We start from the raw sequence: 22,107 nt of genomic DNA, 5'->3' as shown, positions 1-22,107 counted from the left end.
CATGGTTATTTGTCCTGTGTATCGCTGTGTTTGGGTTGTATGGGTAATTTCAAAATACAAAATCATTTCAGAACTGAACTACTAATACCACCTCTGAACTCTAATTCATTTCAAAGCTAAAGCTGGGATAGAAATCCTCCAGGCTAATTTAAGTGAGGCTAAATTTACTGCTTGCCATCAAACTTCAAGGTTTAGATGCAGGCTATTATTTTCCAGATGATAGAAACTCTGGATCGTCACAACCAGCTTGGGAGCAACATCCACCCACATGATTATGTGTTGAATCTCCGTAGTTATCCAGTGAGGTAAGTTGTTCGCCGTGCGTCTGGAGCGCGCACGGATCACGAGGAGCTGAGCGAGTTGAACGCGTTTCAACCCGCTAGACATGGAACTAGTGATGTTTTTCTTTACCTTTGTAAAAAGATTTGTTTTGTTACTTTATCATTCACCTGGTGGGTTACAAAAGAAAATAGCATATTTATTGTTCTCAGGCGGTCTGGCATTTCAACAAAACAAGAGCATTTTGCTTGTTAGAGGACAATCATGTCAGTGTTCATTCAAATAAAAGTCAATGTTCAATATACGCCATTCCTAACTGTGCTGGTCCCAAGATGTTCTATAAAAACGGTGTTTGCTTTAATTATTTCACGTTGCCAAAAGTTCTGACTGGTGCTGGGAGCAGAAAAAAAATTAATGTTCCTGAATTCATTAAGAAGGTGTTACTGTGATTAGTTTGGCAATCCCAAGCTAATAACAAAACTGCCTGCTGCAGCGAAAGCAAAGCCAGTCAGCCAGAACTAAAACAAACACCCAACAAAAATACCCAGACTGTTTGCTTTGGGGAGAGCAGCCAGGTTTATAGGCTGGGAACGTTGGCCCAGCTGCTCCCAGTCTGCAGCTAGATCCAGGTTTTCAATTTACCTACATAAACAAATTTACCAATTAAAACCTTTTTAAACAATCCAGATTGGAGTCCCTGTCTAAACTCAACTACAAACTTTTGTTCATATCTGTAGTTCTAATGTCTAAAGCTTTAATTACACAGATCAACATCACCAAGTTAAGGACGTCCATGTCTTAAAGTGGAAGTCATGGACATTTTTAAGAACTACAATTTGATTTTTTTTTTCCACTTTCAGTAGCTCAAAACAAACAAAGCAAAGCACTTTGTAAAACATCCAAAAGATTTGCTAATATTTTGAAATATATATTTTCTATTCCACTGGCCTAAAAATAATTTTTAATTCCTTCTCAGCAGCTTGAACACGGAAATTATTGCTATATTTAGGTGTAAAGGTGTACTGGTAAGATGGGAGGTAAAACATAACTATCTAAGAATTACATCTTTAGAAGCAAGGCCTTAAAAGGTACACATTGGGCACTAATTACGCTCCATATAGTACCCATTACAATAACCCAGAATCCACTGCACAGTGAACCTTATAGATGGTGTTTCCCATCCATAAGGCAGAAACACTCACTCACTACACTCACCAGAAAAAGCTCCCACAACTTCATTCAAAAACAAGTTTTTATTGGCCAATTTACAGAAAGTGCTGTAGTGACCATCCAAAGAAAAACAGAACAAAGAGTCCAAAAAACAAAAACAAAAAGCAAAAAAAATGTACACGTTATACAAGGTTTCAATGTTAATTCCAATGTCCTCTTCTAAAACAAACGTCAGGACAACACTGGGGATCGGGCCGATGCAAAATCCACCAAAGCTTTAAGTTGGGGGTGCGGGAGGGGAGGTGATATCACAAGACCAGGTTTCAAGGCAGATGAGGAAAATTCCTAAACAACATATGAGAGCTTTACATGGAGATACAATAGAGCTTATGGTACACACATACAGTAGATCTGCCCTCAAGAGAAGACCTTGAGACTCACCAGGTTAGAAGAGGCCAAAAAAAAAAAAAAAAAGAAGCTTCGATTTGTCCTCATCAGGCTGGTTTCTCTGCTATCAAACAGTACAACCAGACTGGATCAGGATGGCCGCAGTCAGAGAGTAATGCCCTTTCACTTTGATATGAAACAACTCTCATCTGAGGTCTTTGAGCAAGTGAAAAGTGACTCATGAAATGTGTATTCATTTTGTTTCCACTTCTCCCACAGCTGGACCAGACTATCTCTCCATTTTGTAGATTTAAGTGTAGGCAAATGCACTGGGATTACATATTCCTGCAGCATATACTGCAAAAATATTTATGACAAATAACACGTTTAGATGACTGAATTGACTTTAAATGACTTTGGACCATATGCAGTTGATTTGATAAACGTATAAGAAATAGAACAATTACTTGACAAGTTTAAAATTTCTCTCTCTGATGTCATTTTATTGCAGTTATAATTTAACTTCATGTGTTATATTTCTGTATTTAAGTTTGCCATTTGGTAAGGAAATGTGTAGTGAAATAGGATTCTTCAATTGGACAATTATTTTTATGGCCACCAGGTGTCATACTAGAGCTGCAGATCTTTGGTTCAGAAACGAGAGTCAAAACTAACACCACAATCCGGACGATTCAAGGTTGTAAAATTTTGTCAGAACAAGATTGACTCAAGTTTAATCTTTCTCATAATCTGTTTCAGCTTCCCAACCTCTGAAAGAACATGCGTTTCCCCACCCTATGCTTACAGATCCCCTGCAATGACCCCAAGTCAACATCAGCTTAAAACATACAAATAAAGTTTAACACCAAACAATTCTACTCAAAATGTTCCGTCCTTTGTATTTAGTTACTTGGATCAGTATTCCCTGATCATGCTAATCTCAAGTAGAAGTTAATGGAAAGAAGACTCAGAGTTAGCTATTTTAAGTATCGGTGAGGCGTTAGATAAATGTCACAGGAAGCAAAATAAGAATCTATTAGAAAGGCAACTGTATGTTCAGCCAATGTTTCCAAGCTTTTTCTTCAAATTTCATCAACATAGAGTTAGTCTGCTGGTTGTTTCCCTTCTATTGATGTTTTGTACTTAATCAGTTTTAGGAATCAAACCCAACTTTTTTGCGGCTGCGAAACCCGTAGCTGCCTACCACAGGATGTCATTTGTACCTCAGTGGAATCGTTTTTGAAATGGCAAATAGAGCCAACTTTAGGCTTAAGTTGATCATTTCTTTAACTTCTGACCTTTCAACCTCTGTCTCTATGGTGAATATGCTAGAGACAGCTTAAAACGTCAACTTCAAATCCTTTAGCTTGGGATGTCGCCTAGTATAATTCAAGAAGACTCACAGCTGTAAGATTACATTTTTTTTCCTGAAAGTTGTTGATAATGGCGGCTATAATCTGTATTTTTGAGAGAACATTTCTCAAAACGACAGCTTGAAAATCCTTGACTAGTACAACAAAAGTGCAGCACCTACAGAAGCACTCGCACATACATTTGAATTACCATCAATGTCAGATGCAATGGCCTTGTCCTGGAGCTAAACCATAAAAAAGTATAAAATGCCTCAGCATTCTGCACAAAGCAGGATTTGTAAAGACCAGTTGGTAGCAATTTATTTATATCAATGTGTAAATGGGATTTAAATTTGCAATACCGAGTCTAACTGCAAAGCCTTGACATACATTACTTACTGGTGATACTAAGACAGGATGAAGAGGATAGATAACAATATTGTGTCATTCTAGTGCTAATTCTGATTTCTTAATACTGGTAAAGCTTGGTGTTTTGCTGCTTTTGTCTTGAATTAAGGAGATGTGAGGAAAAGTTTCAGACAAAATGGTCACTTTATTTCACTTGTTTCTCTGAGGTCTCTCCATCTTAGGCCAGTAAAGAGGTTTCTAGATGCTTCACCATTTCAAACATAAAGAAATTCTGCTGTAGATTCCAGTTAGTCTTGGAACCGGTTTGGTGGGGGGGGAAAAAAAAAAGACTTGGGGTTGTATTCCTGCAGGCTAAGGGATCAGAGTGTGTCCGTACATATGAACAGGTGACGTGTGCTGTGTACAGGTGAAGAGAGGAGGGTTGTTGAACATTTCGGGACGGTGATAAAGGAGGAAGATGAGGAGGGCTCACTTACTATACTTGATATTTACAAGAAGGGAGCGTATAAAAATGTACAAGGAGACTCCTCTTCTTTTCTCAAAAACCCAGAACGTAGAGCTGGCTGCTAATTCGACATGACATCTGAAACAGCACATTGATCTTTTTTTTTCTTTGTTTTTTTAAAATACCATTGAAAATATGCTTTTTCTGTAAAATCACCTGGCTTTGCCATATTGGCTAGAATAAAGACAGATAAATAATAAGTATACAAAACAAAAAATAGTCTCATTTTCTTTACTTTTGCGACTCATTTTTTTTTCTTAAATAAAGGCTGTTTTGCATTTTTAATGTGGGGACATCAGAAATCTTACTGTGGAATTTTACACATCAAACTGGATAGATGGGACCGAGTCGACAAAAAATGGGTTTCTTACAACTTGTTCTCACAGAAGACAGTAGAAATGAGGGAGAGCTATCATCTCTCCGAGAATGACCCAGATTTGTGGAGCTTTGTTGTTTGAGAAGCAGTTCTAGCGCCCCATTGTTTCTCTGATCTGCATTTGTTTGTGTTTTCATACAATCTTCCACTAGGGGGCAACAATACTTTATTTTTCAAGCACGAGAAGTCCCTTTTTGTTGTTTACAGCCATCTCATGTGGGATTTCAGCGAGGATGTGTTATAGAATGCGTGCGTGCGTGTGTGTGTGTGTGTGTGTGTGTGTGTGTGTGTGTGTGTGGGAGTGAGCAAATGAGTGTGTGAATGTGTGTTTTCAATAGCATATTGTTGGTTTGTCCCATCTTTGGGGCTTCTCACTCGAGCGTTGCATCCTGGGTAGCTGGACGTCCACTTCCTCCTCGCTGTCATCTGATTCATCGCTGGTGACTTCTTCGTCCTCTTCATCCTCATCATCTTCCTCCTCCTCTTCATCCTCTTCCTCCTCCTCACTGGCCTCTTCCTCCCCTGCAGTGTGGTTCTTCAAATTCTGTGGTGACAAAAATACAACCCTTTTTTTTTTCTTAATGTCCCAGATTAAAGAAGACTAAACTTTCTTGTTTAGGTGAGAGTCATATAAATTATTATATCAGAACAATGAGAGAGATAATATTAATATATATATGTTTACATAAATTAAATTAGTATTTGGTCAAAAACTTTTTTAATTGTAAGAATTGGGTCAAATGTTTTGGGTTTCCTTAAACAATCTTCTCAGAATAGTTTGCTAGATTTGTGACTCATTCCTTGTTTAGGGCTTTGAAAACATGGACCTTGTTGTTTTTAACCACATACTGTTCCGCCCTCATGATGATGGCATCTATTGTGGCGAACACCCCCACACCATGATGCTGCCACCTTCGTACCTCACTATTGGAATGGTGCTCTCAGGCGTTCACCTGGTCTTTTTTTTTTTTATTCAAATGGTCAAAAAACACAATTTTAGTTTCCTTGGACCATAGTGGATGTCAAAATTAACATCCTGGTCCTTTAGTGCCTTTCTAATTAACTGACAATTTCCCCCCTGATATTTTTTGATGCCATTTTATTTTTGCAAGATTTAACTCAACAAAGCAGTGTACTTGTTCTGAATAAATCAATCAGAAGACATATTTATAATCTAAATATTAGCTTCAGACTTTAAAAACAGAAAACTTTTCTGAAAAATATTGTGCTTATAATTCTTGCATTTTTCAAACAGACAATTCTGGCAGTCCTAACTGGCCTAAAATTTAAAAAATTTAGTCTAAATTAAAGTTCACGTGTCGCTTGATACAGTGTGTGTAAATATCTGGGTTTGGGTTGTATTTGTCACACACTTCAGGGAAGATGTACTTCACAGATCAAAGCGGGTAGGGCAGCAATTAAAAAGAAGTCCTGAAGTGAGGGGTTAGTAGTTGAAGTCCTCTGTTTGTCAGACACATGAAACGTGACTGAGTCTTACATTTTTGTGGTGTAATGACTTTCTTTTGTATCCCAAAACAAACAGAAGGGGTGCTTTCTTGTTAGCCAAAAGAAGGTCTGCCAAACTGTTGTGGCATGCTTGCATGCTTCACAACTGCTTGCCAAAGATGAGCCAGGCAGCTGGGTTTTGATCAAAAGACTTTTTCCCAAAATGTTTTTACCAAGTTTTCAGAGACATCGCAAAGCTTCAGGTATGAGCATTCATAATCATACAGAGGAATTGTACTTTTTAGCCCAGATACCCTGAAGAAATCTTTGATGCTCCTTCTCTTTTTATTGGATTGTTACCAAATACCAAATACGGACAAAATTTAAGAAACACAAATGCAGAAAGATGCAATTAATAGACAACAGCATTTTATCCAGATGAATGTCGGGTATTGGCTCAGGCTACTACAGCAGAGACTGAACTTCAGCAGCTCCTGGACATTTTGGTCCTTTCACTGTTGAAAAAGAGCCATCTGCCATAGTACGTACAAGTTAGTATAAGTTTCGTCTGATTGGTGAAGGAGAGGCTTTATCTGGATCCCACTTCAGCAGAAACCAGGAAGGCTGAAAAGCTGCTTTGTTTTATCCTAATTTTCTTCCTCAGTCTATGATGAAACATGCAGGATTTGAACATTTTGGAAGTTTTCAAAGTCTAAGAGTTAAGGTAAGGGGCTACATGTCCTAGGAAGCGTGCATTGATACTGACATCCATAGTTAATAATAATTACTGTGCTTACTATATCGCTAATGTGCAATAGACAGTCTAAAAAGTCAACTCTGCAGTCTTTACGTTTTTGTTATGCAATCTCAGAAAACATGCTGCATTAAGAAAATTGACAACTTACTGCTGGAAGGATTCAGATAAATATTTTGCGCACTGTAAATCAAAATCGTCCAAACTTAAATCAGCAGGTAAAAATGTTATAAAATCTGGAGAATCTGACTGGTGCATCTTGGCTCAGCAACACAGACCAAAGGACATATGCTGAAGTTAGATTTCCCTTACAGCTAAAACACTGGAGGAAGCCTCATTTATCTTGCAGACATTCTGATCATCAACACGCTCTTCACTCCTACCTCCATGGGGTTGACTGTAATCGTCAGAGCCGAGTCGTCCCAGTTTGTGTCTGCCTCCTTCGCCGTTTCCCCCTGCTTCACCTCCTGCTGGTGGGTCACGTGGATGCGGTATATGCCCAGCACCACCACCACCACCAGGGCGGCGATGCACATGACGATCACCACCGTGGCGGCGCTCGGAACACCTGAGGACAGGAGGAGAGGAAGCAGATGAGGTTGATGGGATGCAGAAGCAGCTTCTCTGTTGTAGCTGGACATCATTGAGTCTGGATTTATGTTGCTGTTAGTTAAGAAGAACATTAGGTTAGTTGGAGATTTTTATGATTAATTATAAACACAGAGAGAATCAAGATAAGTCCCAAGTTCTCTCCCCCTGCCAACCCTCCAAGTCTTAAATCAAATCCCAAGTTAACATATGAAGGTTCCGAGCTCAGTCCAAAGTCCAAAGCATGTTCTGGGTCAACTCCAAGTCAGAAACTGAACCTTTCTAGGCTCCATGATTAGAAGTTGTTAAGAAAGCATTACCCATACATTAGTCACTTTGTGACCTTTGACTCATGAAGTGACCTTTCACTTTCTCTACAACTTCTGATGTTGCAGAGAGACAACATCAGCTGTTGTTGCCTCTCTATGGTGGTTGGCAGTCTACATGTTTAGCAAACTAAGATTCATTAATTCATCATATAGAATAATATTTTTCTGTCTAGTGTTATATATTGGGTTATGAAAAATTATCATAAACTGCCTGGCAATTAATAAAGCTATCCTTAATGGATTCTAAAAAAATGTGTTCCTCTTTATTAGTGACATATTAATTAAAGAACCTTTCCACCAGTGTAATTGTCTCTGTTTCATTGAAGGGTGCAGAAGAAAAGCAGGTACAACAGCAGCATGCAGGATGAGGAAACACTAACAAATGGTCAGAACCGCATAGTGGTACTATTGAAATAGTTCAAGCTCAAAATAAATCATAAATCACATGTGTGAAAGTCCAAGTCAAGCCCAAAGAGTTTAATTCTTTTATCTAGTCAAGTCTTAAGTTATTAAATTTGTGACTTGAGTACACACCTCTTCTCTTAAGATATTTTGTTTCAGGTTATGCATCCATTACTCTGTGACCGTTAATCGTCTCCCTAAATCAAATTAGATCGTTATATGTCAGAATGGGCTTCTTTAATAATTCAGATTTTTCTTCTCTACTTTTTTTTTTTTTTTCCGGTAAATTTTAGGCTCTTCCTGAAAAGAATATGTCAAAACTTATCTGATTTTTTGCTTTATAATTGCATTTGTCTGTGAACTCTTCATAAACTCCCTCAGGTGAGTTAAAACATTTATTGCTCTTGTCAGAATTGGGTTGGTGTGTGAATCTTCAATAATCTGTATTCTCTCCTTCTAATTATCCGCGTTCAAACTGTAAGCAGCACATGAAGGTATTTCTCTCTTCTTTTTTTAAATCCATGCCTGAACTGAAGAGTGATGGTAAACGAATCATAAGAAAACCTTAATAGAGCCCCGAATTTCCTACCTGAGCTCGAACTGCCTCCTAATCCTGACCTTTACTGCTTTAGTTGATTCTCATGATAAACATTATGAGATGAACGCTGGTGAAAAAGCTCAGAGAGATGGAAAGCACAATGTAAATCATCCATATAGCAGCTGAAAATATCTTTCAATTGTGACTTTTTAGATATGTTTAGATTGTTCAGCTTGAAAGTATATATATATATATATATATATATATATATATATATATATATATATATAGGCAGAAAAATATCATAGGCTCTTACATTACATTTTTTCCCCTTTACATCACATTACAAACTAAACACACAATGTATTAAACTGGGATTTCATGTAAAAGAAAAGAAATCACTTAAATGTGAAGTGCAAGTAAAAAGATGTATAACTGAAGTTCTCATGACTCAAATTGGTTTAATTTGCTCTCATATATTATTTTGCACTTTGTAATTGTTTATTTTATTTTTTGCTTTTTCTACTGTTAATTTTTAATATATCAGCAATTTATTAAGGTCTAAATTCTGCCCTAGAGTTGAACAAAACAACTGAAGGAAACACAAAAGAAAACAAAAAGCACCTAAAAGTCAGAAGTTTGACGATATGTCAAGCTTAAACTAAAAATATTGTTATTGGCATTGGCAATACCGTCCTTGTATTTAATTGGTATTATATCAATACCAAAATATGCAGTATCGCATATAGGGCTGAAACGATTCCTCGAATGATTCGAGTACCTCGATTACTAAAATTCCTCGAGGAAAATTTACCTGCCTCGAAGCTTCGTTAATTTATGTTTTATTAGTTAGCGCACCGTGTTCCGGGGGACTTCATTTGCGTTGCGCGGAGCTCTCACTTCCGCCTCTGAGTTGTTGACAAAAGCTAAGTCTCAGCGGCATAAAGTCCAATCTTCAAGATTGGCCCGTGGGGATTTTATTGATTGATGATAATGCCCGACTTTTTATCGTTTTTGGGGAACCAATAAGCATCCTTAACATGACTGGGGGAATGCCTGGAGTACGGCAGCATTTCTCCTCCGGGGCTGCTGGTTGAAAGCGAACGGCGGGAAGAGCGCTGAGGTGAGCGGATAGCCTGAACAGGGCGGGCGGCTGAGTAGCTGATGCTTACCGTGTAGCTTTACCGACGAACCGCACAATAAATTTCATATCCCGGTCTGAAGAAACGGGTGGCGGAGCGCATCGTACATGGCTGGTAGATGAGTTTCTGAGTGTGACCAGTGAAGGTGTCGTAAATATCCCGTATTGCTTCCCCCCGTGTTCGTCCCCCGGTCTAACGGTTCGTCAGTCCGCTGGTCTATTTCCTCCCCTCCACCCCATGTTCGTTCATTCGCCCTCTCCTCCCACTCCAGGCGGCATTTCCCGTATTTTCAAACCCAAAGCGTGACAGGTTAGGTGGCAAGGTGAGTTTAATTAATCTATTAAACTCACTGAAGATGAATACATAAACTAAAAGCTGCATTGTAGACATTTTTTATAAGCATATTTATGAGCCTGCCTCTTTGTTATTAAATTCAATAGAATTTCAGATTTTTCTATAACTTTTCTTCTGGTTAACTTAGAAAGTGAGCTATTATTGTTACAGGTTAGTTTTCTAAACTACAAAAAAGCAACTGTTAGGGATGCTCAAATATGAAAAATTGGACTGACATTGATATCTGATAGTAACACCGGTATTATGCCAGATTTACCAATATTTCATTTTAGAAATTTTTTTTATCCGATTACTCGATTAATCGTAAGAATAATCGATAGATTACTCGATTACTAAAATATTCGTTTACAACAGCCCTAATCGCATACCTCTACTAATAGCCCTTTTAGACAAACTTGATGAATCAGATTTTAAGGTTAAAGTCTAGAATTAAACATTCTGAATGAAGTGTGTACAGTGTGTACAGTTCTCATGGTGAGCATGCCAGTACAACTCACCATGTTTGATATTAATGAGGTGACATGATAAACAGCTGAGTGCAAAATATCTTATTCTGAAAATAGACCAGATACTCTTCAGACTGTGTATTTTTGCATCCTGAAAAAAAAACAAAAAACTTTTGTTAAATCAGATCAGGCTGTACCCAAATCTAAACACTGCAAATAGATCTATTGTCTAGAAGAGTTGCTTTTTGCCTCATACAAAAACAATCATATTTAATCTACATTAGACTTATCTCTACTTATGGAAAGCCTGTGACGGAGGGCTACAAAGGCACATCATCATGCTGCAGCACATGCTGAGGCATGGCTCCGGTACTGAAGTTGTTTATTTGGTTCACTCTGATCTCCAGCCGCCTGGAAGATGCGTGACTCCTCTGTGCCGGCCCTCTCTCCAGCAGTCCTTCCTGGTGAGTGGAAGCGTGCGGTTAATGAGACTACGGCTCACAGAGCACTCTTCAACTGATCATTTGATTCAGTCTAGTTTGTAGATTTTCACACCAAATTCAGGGCCTTTGATCCTCTGAGTAGTGCTTCATGCAGAAACTCGAAAGTCTCCATTCGCACAAGAGCATCACCACCTCCTCCAAGTACTCAACATACGGCGAGTCCACAGCAGCAGGCACATGTGCCTAAAGAGTTGGGGATCTCTCTTTGTTGAGTATTTATACGCTGATTGCTCAGCCGCTCTCCGCCCTCTTTGTTCTTCTGACCTCCTTCCAACGACACACACACACACACGCACACACACGCACACGCACACACTCCAGCTATCTGCTCCGTTAACAGCCTCAGCCACTGAACTCTCCAGGACTCTAAGTAGAATCCATTAGAGTCTGATGAATAATTAAATCACATGTGGTAGATTAAGACCGGCTCCCCTCCGCCAACCCGCGCTCTTTTTACCTCGGATCACTCGGATGCTCAGAGGGAAGAGCAAGAGTGGCGTTCGAAAGCAGCCCCTTGAGCAACAGAGTCATAAACAAACTTAGAAAAAGGAATTGAGCATTCTCTTGGATCTCTACAGTTTTACCCCACAACAGACAGCTGACATGATTTTTGATTTATTTGCCTTTTTAGTCAGGCTTTCAGAATTACTTTGATTTCAATTTTCTAAAGATCAAGTGTGGTTTCCCCCCCTCCCCCATTTCATAGCAATGCAATGCTTTGTGTTGCTCACACAAATCCCAATAAAATACATTGAAAATGGAAATCGGAACAAAACTGAAATCCTGCAACCGGCGCTTGCTTTGCTGTTTGGCACTGAAATCTTACAAACGTGTTTTCCTACCTGAAGCATGGTTGGGGTAAAGGTCGCTGATCATGGATGGGTGGTGGACCACCTGCATGTACTGAGGTGGGGCCACCATGTGACTGATGTGTTCCTCTGTTTCTGAGCTGTGCCAGACGCTCACCTGGTGGAAGGACAAACAAAATCAGGTTGAACCAGGATTCCTGGCTTTAAATGTTTAAACCATTCAACCCAAACAGAGGTTTCCTCCAGGCAAACTAGAAGAAAGTGAATTTTTGTTCCAGTCAGGAAGACAAACTGTGACTCACTCATCAGGTAAGAGCCGACAGCTATCATGTGCAAATGTTTTTTGCTGCTAGAAAAGGCTGCCTGAGTGCAGCATTTTGTGCACCTTGAGTTTTTGGAAACGTGTTATATAAATAAATGTGATCTTGACCTGGTGTAGAATGCTTCAGAGGAAAAAGATGTACAAGCTGATGCTCCGTTTCCTTTCTTTATTACATGAAACAGCTGTCTGACTACTGTTGAATATGCAACAAACTCATTTTCTCTTTTTTTCTTAAACTGCCAATTTGCCCAGTTTATGTGACAAAGAAAATATTGTGGATGCCCTTTAGTGCAGTTTGCAAGAAAAATGATACACGTGAGAACTTGCTGTTACTATTAATTTTACATTTACTATTTCAAATTTACCATAATGTTTCCTTGACTATATCATGTCATAAGAAAATGTGTGGATTCTGATGTTTCCTCTCAATGACAAAAAAAGTTAAAAACTCAGAACAAATGGCTTGATTCAGATCTCCAGTAATTCAGTTCACATATTGATCATTGATCTGTATGTTAACAGCTCAATTTGCAAGAAATTAAAGACGAATGGCCCCTGAAATTGAAAAGTCGGACCTCTCCAAGCTTCTCCAAGGTTTATGTCTAACATGGCAACCATAGATAGAAACGTAATGAAGGTCGCAGACAGCGCTCTTTGTGAGAATGTCACTTTAGTTTTCCGTTCTCTGCACCTTGGAACATTGACTCAAGGTGCTTGCTTGACTTATCCACAGGGACTACATGTTGTTATCCTTATATGGTGGCTAAAACCAAAGCACTCAGTAAAATTGTAATAATGCTGGTTTGGACATGACAACTTTTTATTTTGATTAAGACTTACTTGTACCAACAGATTATCTAACATTGACCTTTCTGCTTTCTGGCTTAGTTGCAGATGTCAAACAATGTGATGAAAAGAGAAAACAAATATTTGGTTTCTTGTTATTTTTGCAGATGGCGAACAGCAGCAAATTCTGAAAATCTGTTTTGCTGCAGCCGGTGAAAGTCATGTTCATGTCCTATTTGATGCTTGTGTAACTGCCATTATTGAGCCTATTATATTGCAGTGAGCCATTCAGACCTGCACTCTTTTTTACCTCAGCGATAGAGATTCAAAAGAAGCAGGGAATGAAGCTGTCCTCTAAAAGCGGATTCTTAAAATCAGCATTGTAGTCCTCAAAATGTCTGCCGCGAGCAGCTTCGTTTCTGAGGCTATTTTCATTTAGACCTAAAGCAAACATTTAGTCGTATTTATGTTAAATTAGATTCAAACTATGTACCCCATTTTTGCTGCTTGTTATTGCCTCGGCTATCAACAAATTGATGATTTCAAGTCAAAATGACCCACAGGGGCACAATAACGGCAGGTGAAAAGCATATAAACAATAAAAAGTCTAACAAGCTACAAAGAAAGCAAAAATAATATAGAAAAAAAACTCTATTAAGCTGCTGGATGGCTGACCTCAAGGGTAAACTCGTTGCTGGTGTAGCGGCCGTTGAGCTCTGAGCAGGTCAGGCGAAACCTCCTCTCCGTCAGCTGTCCGGGCTGCAGGTGGTAGTAATGTACCTTTCTGATCACCTGCTCGTAGTTTGTCATGGAGTCCACGCCTGTGGACAGGGACAGTAGAGGTGTTGTTGCTTACAGGTATTCTAAACATGCAGCAGACACAACAGGGTGGTTCTGATGTTGGTCACCTACCATATATGGACATGCCGGACGTGGAGTTGGTTGCGTCGAGGTGTTTTCCCAGAAGCGAGCTCAGCTGCAGCTGGAGGGATTCTTGCTTTGGGTTTAGCTCCTCCCCCAACACAAGAATATCGCAGTAGTCCAAGTTATGGATGATCTCCTCCAGGATGCCGGGTTGATGAGCTTTGCAAACAGAAACATCACGATAAGGTCTTACTGTCTGGCGCTTAAGCATGCAGAAGAGATATTACGCTGGCAGATACCTTTGTTATGAATTGTTCCTTTACAACGCCGGTCAAAAATATTCAGTTAGGATTTTTGAAGATTGTTTTGAACCATTTTTCAAAAGTGGAGAGATTATGTAACATCATTTTGAATTTACTTTTGGAATAGTCCACAAAAAGTCAAAATCATACATAAAAGTTCAGGTATGTATAGTTGCATAATATATTATGAATAAATCAGAATTACATTATTAGTGTGTGGAATATTCATATTGTTAATGTGTGGAGTGCATTAATTGTTGGCTAAAATAGCCCAAAGGTTATGAACTTGCATTTTTCATGCTAATGCAATAATTAAGCCAGTTGGCCAGAGTCTCACGGCAGCAAATAATCACACATGCAAATGATTTTGAACAAATTAGTAAATGGTCAAAGAGGAACTGGAAGCACAAAGAAGAGAATAAGAATAAAAAAAAATCTATCCTCCATGTCTAATCCACATTACATTTTGGAGAAATTCCCCATTTCCAAACACAACTTTCATACACATTTCCACTCAGGTGTTTGTAGCTATTGGACAGTCTTTGTACACTGAAAAAAGAAAGAGCGGAGCGCCAACTTTAAAAAAAACTGTGATAATTTATTAATTATATTCAAATTAAGTTTGTCAAACTTACTTTACTTATGTTACTTATGTTTGTTTAGCATGAAAACTAAATAAACTTAATAAATCTGCGTGGGCAAACCATTTTTGTCAGTGTAGTTATTTAATGGAGCAGCATGTAAATGTACTTTAAGGATCTTATTTTAATCTATACATTCTGGAAATAAATTTCATTTTGATATGTTGGTTCATAAGAGAAAAATAAACATATAGTTTATGATTTATTGACTCTGAACAACAAGAGCCACTCGTGAAAAAATGATATACGTACTGCCATGAAAATATGCTGAAAACCTGACAAAGTTAGCAGCTACTTTTCCAGTTATTTTAGAAGAAAAGCCAATGTTCTACAGCATAAGCACCTGAGTACTACTACTGACTAATACAAACAGCAATTTAGGACTAAAAATAAAACTGCAGGGATTTCTCAGACTAAACCTGAGAGAAAGAAAATATGGAAACAAAATGTAATGCTGGGAATGTTGAAGCAAAAATATGCATCATTGCACCCAATAATTATTCCTTTAATAAACAAAAGTGAAACAAAATAAACTTGGTCAATCAAAATTCCAACAGAACATGACTCCATCTTCCACACACCCTTCAACAGTGGAATCTAGCATAATATAAAGCTGATTGTGGAAAGGATCACAAAGAAAAGAGTTCAGATAAAAAGAGCCTGAGAGAGCAGCTGAACACCAAAGGAACAAGGAAACAGTGACCTCTATAGCAAAGCAGGACATTTGAGACAAGACAGATGGCTGGGGAAATAGTGCCAAAGTATTGAGGATAAAAGACGGTGCCTTTCAGAATCATCTGAATCAGTCTGGAAATAGACATCTTGGGGAATTAGTGGGAGGAAGACGCAACAGAGTGCTGTGTCAGGTCAAGTAGAAGACAAACCAATGGCAAAGAGACAAAGTGTCATAAACATCCGCAGAAAAGAAACTTAGAGCATGTCACGCAAAAGAGATCCGCAGTTTTTCTTAAATCCTTTAAGCTTTGACAGAGCACAAAATCTACCCTTTGTGACACTTTAATGTAACTCCTCCCTGACAAATTCCTATAAACTCTTCCCATCCATCCGTCTTCCGTCCTTTCCATTCTCTGGTTTGCTGCTAATCTTTCCCTCCCAGCCGAAGTTTCCATTTCACTTGCAAAAAGAGTTCCTCTGACTCCCTGAAAGCAATGCCCCTTTCCGCTCCTCTTCCTTCACACATTACGCACAATGGAGGGATAAAATTTCCCTCCCGCCCGCTTATCTGTTCCTAATTGACTGCCAGCGGCAGGGCTGCGAGGCGAGGCGGGTGGTTTCTTGCCTCTGTGGTCTGATCGTTGGACAGAACAGGAGCTGGTGAGATTTAACAGTTGCACTCGTTTGCCACTGGTCAAGGCAGCGCAAGTGAAAGAATCAGCCCTCAGGCAGCTACAGGCCGTATTTAGCAGCAGGAGGTCTGCAGTTGCTGAGTGATAAAGAGGAACTGGAGGGACTAATACCTGCAGACTGGTGTAGAGAGGGATGGACTCTGCTGCAGGTGAATGACTCAACATGGTGGGGAGTAATCAGAACAAAAGGCTCTCGCTTTCACTGCAGCTACTGCTGCTGAGAAGAGCTGCGCTCACCCTTAAAGGGGCATCGTTTAGGTTACAGCTCTCTCAGGCTTGTGTTTGGATGTCATTGTGTTTCCATTTTATGCAGGTTTAAGCCTCTGTGAGCAATCGCAGCGGGACTTTAACGGGAGATAAATTGTTTCGGGTGAATTATGTTTGACTTGCAGAAGAGGTGGAATCAAATAAGTTGTACTTCTTTCCACTTCCTTTCCAATCACATATCCAGCGGATATGTGATTGACTTCATGTTGTTCTTTATGCTTTTGATATTTGTCTTTATTATTTTGTTAACATTTGCATTATAATAACCAATTTGCTGGATCCAATACTAAGAAACGGATCTTCATATTTGTAGTAAAGTTTACAACAACCACTAATAATGGTAGTAACTCACACCCATACTTTTTATTGTCAAAAGGTATATTTACAAAAACGTAGTCTCAGAATAAATCCAGCTGTTCTCTAAAGGCCTCGGACGTTTATTAGAGAACAAATGGCATCATGGAGGCCAAGGATCGTAGCAGATAAGTTAGTGAGAAAGTTCTGAAGACGTTTACAGCTGGGTTTGGTTAGAACGTAATATTCCAATCTTTAAACGTCTCACAGTGCTCCTAGATAACACAGTCTCTCCCCAGACAATCTGAGTTTGAGTTATTCTGCAAACAACTAGCAGAACATTTTGTCTCTAGATGTACTAAACTGGTGGTTACACATCTCCAAAGCCAAAGTTGGTTTTATATTAACTCAGAGGGTCTAAATATGAACGCATACCAAACATTTCACATTTTATTTCCAAATAACACGTATTTGGAAATAAAACAAAGTCAAAGTCATGACTTTGTATTTTTCCCTCATCTCAAAAAACATGCAGCCTGGTCTATTGCAGTAAAAGTCTTACTAAAAAACATTAAAGTTTGTGTTTGTGGCATAATGGGGAAAAGTTCAAAGGGTGTGAATATTTTTTTTTACAAAGTACCGTACATGAGCAGAAACTTGTATCCCAAGTTGGAGAATTTGCCATTGTGAGAGTGAGAGCACGATGGTTTGATGCTTTGACTTGACGGATTGTGCAGATGCGGCGGATGAAAGCAGCATCTGCTTATCCACGGTCTCAGGAGGTGTTATGAAATGTTTATCTTTCTCTGAAGGTTTGCTTAGCGAGACAGGTGATATGTGAATGTGCTGGTGGGCTTCATGAATGAGCGAACACACCATGAATATGAAAAACACTTGCTGAAATATTTACCCAAGACAGATTTCCACCTAGAGGGAGGTACACACTCAATCTAAAAACTTTGTGAGATAGTCAGACCCTGTTGTATGAGAGATTGGAATGCTTGTGTTCACAATGTGAACTTCAGGGGCTTACAAAACAGGAAATGTAACCTTAAGAAATCGTAGTACAAGTGTGTGGTCCTACCTGTGTGACGGGGGGCGGTGTCTGCCCTGGTGACTGTGCTGATAATGTGGAGGTCCTGAAATAGAGAGACGCCTCCTGCCGCTCTGAAATCTGAGGCCGACTGGCTGAGTCTCTCCACCCCACTGATGGTGATCCTGGGCTCACTGGGCTGCAGCACCATCACCACCGCCTCGATGATGGGGATGGTGATACATGTGTCTTCACCAAAACACCTAGAGCAAACAGAGGGGAACAAAGGAGTGAGACGAAGAAGAAAAGAACAGCGGGCTGAATCACCAAGCACAGGTTGGTCGAAATGACATCAAAACTGCGCTTCTTTGTGCTGTGTCACAGTGAGGTTTTAGTTTGTGACTATTATTTGATAAGCGACAGGGGTTCAGGGTCACAGACACTTCAACAAAGCTTGGACCACAGGCAGAGTAAAATAAGAGGACAGTAGGATGCTCCCTCTCTTTTGTCCCCAAATAAAAACAGTAGAGTTAAAAAATCAGTGCTGAAGGAAATGGTTTTGAACTAATATTAGCAATCGGTTTGAGAATAGAAATATTCTGTATTGTCCCCAAATGGGGGCAATAAAGACACATTTTATTGTCCCCCAAATTCAGCCGTGACAGCAGCTTTGGAGCTTTCAGGTTCACACGAGATAAAGAAGCAGCATCCATAAAACCCCTTTAGTGTTCTGGTCGTTAAAACTTTTTACTGGGTTATTTTCAGACTCCAGATTTGGGAAGTTGTTCAATACAGTTCACTAAACTGTCTCCCTCTTTTTCATTTTGCAAAATCAAAGAGGGGGAAAAAACTCACAATCAGTAATGGCAGCAAGAGAACAAACCAAAACAAACAATTATGGCACCAAATCGTACAACTCCTTGCAAAAGTATGGAATCACCGGTCATGGAGATCACACAGTGAGTTGTTTCCTATGGGGAAACATGCCACTAAAAATGCTTGATATTGTTGCATTGATTGGCACATCATTTTTCAGATTATGTGCATGAACAGACAAAAAAAAAAAAAAAAAAAAAAAAAACAGAAACAAATACATTAGTACTTCATCTGAGTTTTATATCAGCTTGAATATTTGGATTCTTCAATTTCACCAAAGACAAACAATATTCTGCATGGTTTTGTTTTTTGTGCTTCATTTCTTGCCATTCCACATGTTAATTTGCCCTCCTAAAGGAGCTTTGTAACCTTTCCACTGTGTAAACTGTTGAGGGCTTGTTTCCTGTCAATCATCTCAGAGTCACAGCTCAATAAGGTCCACAAATTACAGGATGATGATGATTAATGTGAATACATATTTGCAATTGATTGCCACATTAAGGGATGTTTAATTTTTATGAACAGTGCTGCCCAACATTTGCCGGGACCTCTGGTTAAGAATTGTAAAAGCATTGAAATGAGTTATTCTCTCATTGCAGTTTTGAATATTTTAGTAAAACTAAAATGGATAAATATTTATATCCCTAAAACTCTCTTTCAGATAGATAAGACTGAAGCAGTTTTTTAAATGCAGACTTTCCTTCTTTGCTTTTAAGAACATCTCATAAGTAATCTGCAGCTTTCTGTTTATATTGAGCGTATGACATAAAACCCAGGCCTGTTTTTTCTGGGTCTGGCCACTAGCCTGGATAAAAACCCATATGTATCTTATCTTATCATGTCCATATTTAGTATGGTGGGGGATCTGTCATGCTGTGGGCCTACTACTTCAAAAGTTAAGGGAATCTTGAGTCCACGGATTCTTAGAAATCTGGTAGCTTATACCAAAACAGGATAATGGTCCACAAGAAATGGAAAAAGCAACCCAAACGTGGCTCATCAGGTACACAACTAAACCATCTTTCACAGCAATCTATGACTCAAAACTCCAAAGATCCATCTCTGAATGCTCCGAACTTTTTGAGCTCTACCAGTGGGGAAGCATTAACAGCAAGGTTACCACTAGTTGTGTAATCTTTCCTTGTTGAATAAATATACTCAATGTTCGAGTTTATTAGTGTTTCAAAGCATGCTGCTGAAGTTAAATTATGAATATATTTCAATTCTTTGAACCCATCTTTGCCAGGGGTGCCAATAAATGTTGCCTACACATTATATTTTACATTTTACAAACCCAGAAGATAATTTGCAGTCACATTTCAGAGGGTTATTTTGTTACAACAGACTACATTTCATCCAAGAGCTGCAACTCTGCGTTTATTTTTTTGCCAGAGGGTGTAGTAAACCTCCTATCAAACCTCTGATAGTTCACAGAAAAAAAAAAACAAACATCCTAGAGAGATCTGTGCTGTAATTACTACAGTTATTTAGAGGGTAATACATTCTGTCACGTTAGTTTTTATTGAGTAGAATCAGAGCTGCAGGACTATACTTGTTTTCGATACCCGCCTCATAAACACACAGCTTCCACTGGCAACATTTAATGGGTGGGAGCTCGTTGAGAGCTTAGAATTAGCTGTGATCTTACAATGAAGCCTGGGTAAGCGTTATCCGTACCCCACACAGACATACATCTGCCATGTTCACACATGTATGCGTACAGAAACGATGCGAAGCCTGACGGATGCACTGGTTGAAGACTGCAGGTTGAACATCAATCACATGGAAAACAGGAGATATTAAAATGAGAATGGAAGCTGGTGGGCGGGGCGAGGGATGGATGCTGCAGCTGGTGGTGATGCTGTGGTGGGAGCTGAACAAACATGCCGGGTTTTTGTTTTTTCATTTCACCAAAGGCCTTTCAAGCACACAGACGTGTCGGTGGGAGGGACATCAGAGCTTTCCCTCCATACTGTGCCTCTGCGGCAGCTACAGGAAACGATAACATGTTTTCTTTCCTGGATTGGAAACCTGGAACGTACAGTTTACGCTGCAAGGCATTATCTGTCTTTTCCCACCTACGTCCTGATGTAAATTATGCTGCAATACGCCAATCCATGACACACATCAGCATAATGTTTTCCCCATCTCAAGCTGGGATGTTTCTTAGTTGTTTTTAAAAAATGCTTTAAATTTGCATTTAAACTCAAAAATGATTTACAAGAACTTCAAAGCTTTACTTTTTATTTCATCATTCAGAGTTCAGTCAGTTGTTTTTTTTTTAATATAATTACATAAACTAAACCCATAGATTCAAATTTTACATGTAAAATGCCCCAATTTTCTGATTTTTGAAGAAAAACATCTCACACTGATTCCACCTTTACATCAGAACAGAAATGAAATGCTGGGAAAAGGAGTAAATGCCTGGATTATGTTTAAATTTCCCTTCGAAAAAACTAAATATTTTTTGATTGATTTGAAATTTACTGAAATTGAGAAGGTGGTAAAGCCTTTATAAAACCACTGAGGGACTTTAAAAAGGAAAAGCCAGCCTTGTACTTACACCCTCAATCGGAATGACTGTTGCAATAACTTTGAGATTTTAATCATGCATTGTACTTGGCCTTCTTTCAGTTTAACATTATTATGGAGCAAACATATTTAATAAACTGCAAAAACAAGAATTGGGTGACCAATTTAAAATAATACATATATAACATTCACCAACTATATATCATTGTCATATCTTTATTATAGTTGTGTGTTTAAACATATGAGAAAATATGTTAACTGGAATCTTTCAAACCTGAAACTGGTTTAAGATCCAAAATTAGTAGTTTCTGTAATCTCTTTAGATGTTTTCTCTGCTTGGTGCTTGGCAATGATCTGACCCTTCCTACCATAATAACATCTTTTCCACAACTACAGCATGTAGTTGTGGGAAAGAACCATGTGGTTCTTAAACAACCACATGGCTGTTTAAGAAATGAGAAGTTACTCATCGCATCAGTTGGGGTTAAATAACTTGCTGCCAGCTGAAAGGCAGTTGGCCATGCAGTAATTATCCAATAGGATGCTTCGTTAGATCCAGGTGGCGAGGCAATGCATTACATATTAAAATTATTTTGTAAAAAAAACAACAACAAAAAAACATATTCAAGTAAGAACAGAATATATGATAAAATAAAAATCTGGTGGAAAATTAAGTTTGTGCTGATATTGCAGAGGACAAGCAAAAAACCCCCACAAAAATAACAGTTTATGCTGCTTTTTTCTGCTCTTTATGCCTTTTTCTTGGCAAGAAATGAATTAATGTGTATTGTTAGGTTTTGAGATGTGGAAGCCTTAGAATACTTTTGACTAACTTCAGTCAGAAAGCTTCTGTGCATCCGTCATCATCTCCTTCCTCACCAGGTACACTCGCTCACACAAATCTCTATTACAAACAAGCAGAGCACTGAAGCAGCTTGAAGGCAGTTGTGGCATCATTTTGGGAATGGAGCAAGAAAGCTGTGCTGGACCCGTGGAGTCATAATTTGATGTGTGCTGTTGCTCTGCAGCTCCATTAGCTCCATCTGCATGTACAGGCACCTCTCTGCATCA

The 22,107-nt window shown here is 38.9% G+C and overlaps 1 protein-coding gene across 1 annotated transcript in view; it reads right to left on the bottom strand.

The window, feature by feature from the left end:
* Positions 1-1,513: 1,513 nt before the first annotated feature.
* Positions 1,514-22,107, bottom strand: part of LOC106926667 (calsyntenin-2) — a 96,321-nt gene continuing 75,727 nt past the window's right edge. The window contains exons 10-15 of the mRNA XM_088011701.1: positions 17,677-17,888; positions 13,770-13,940; positions 13,533-13,678; positions 11,783-11,906; positions 7,022-7,206; positions 1,514-4,982 (exon numbers count right to left, since the gene is read on the bottom strand). Of these exons, the coding sequence (XP_087867827.1) occupies positions 4,770-4,982; positions 7,022-7,206; positions 11,783-11,906; positions 13,533-13,678; positions 13,770-13,940; positions 17,677-17,888 (1,051 nt within the window). The 3' untranslated portion in view covers positions 1,514-4,769. The remainder of the gene's footprint in view (positions 4,983-7,021; positions 7,207-11,782; positions 11,907-13,532; positions 13,679-13,769; positions 13,941-17,676; positions 17,889-22,107) is intronic.

This window comes from Poecilia mexicana, unplaced genomic scaffold (genome assembly GCF_051168715.1).
Source record: "Poecilia mexicana isolate PSO_F unplaced genomic scaffold, ASM5116871v1 scaffold_13, whole genome shotgun sequence".
In the NCBI taxonomy this organism is placed as follows: Eukaryota; Metazoa; Chordata; class Actinopteri; order Cyprinodontiformes; family Poeciliidae; genus Poecilia; species Poecilia mexicana.
Note: the sequence above shows the minus strand (reverse complement) of the source record. Positions and strands in the feature narration are given on the sequence as shown.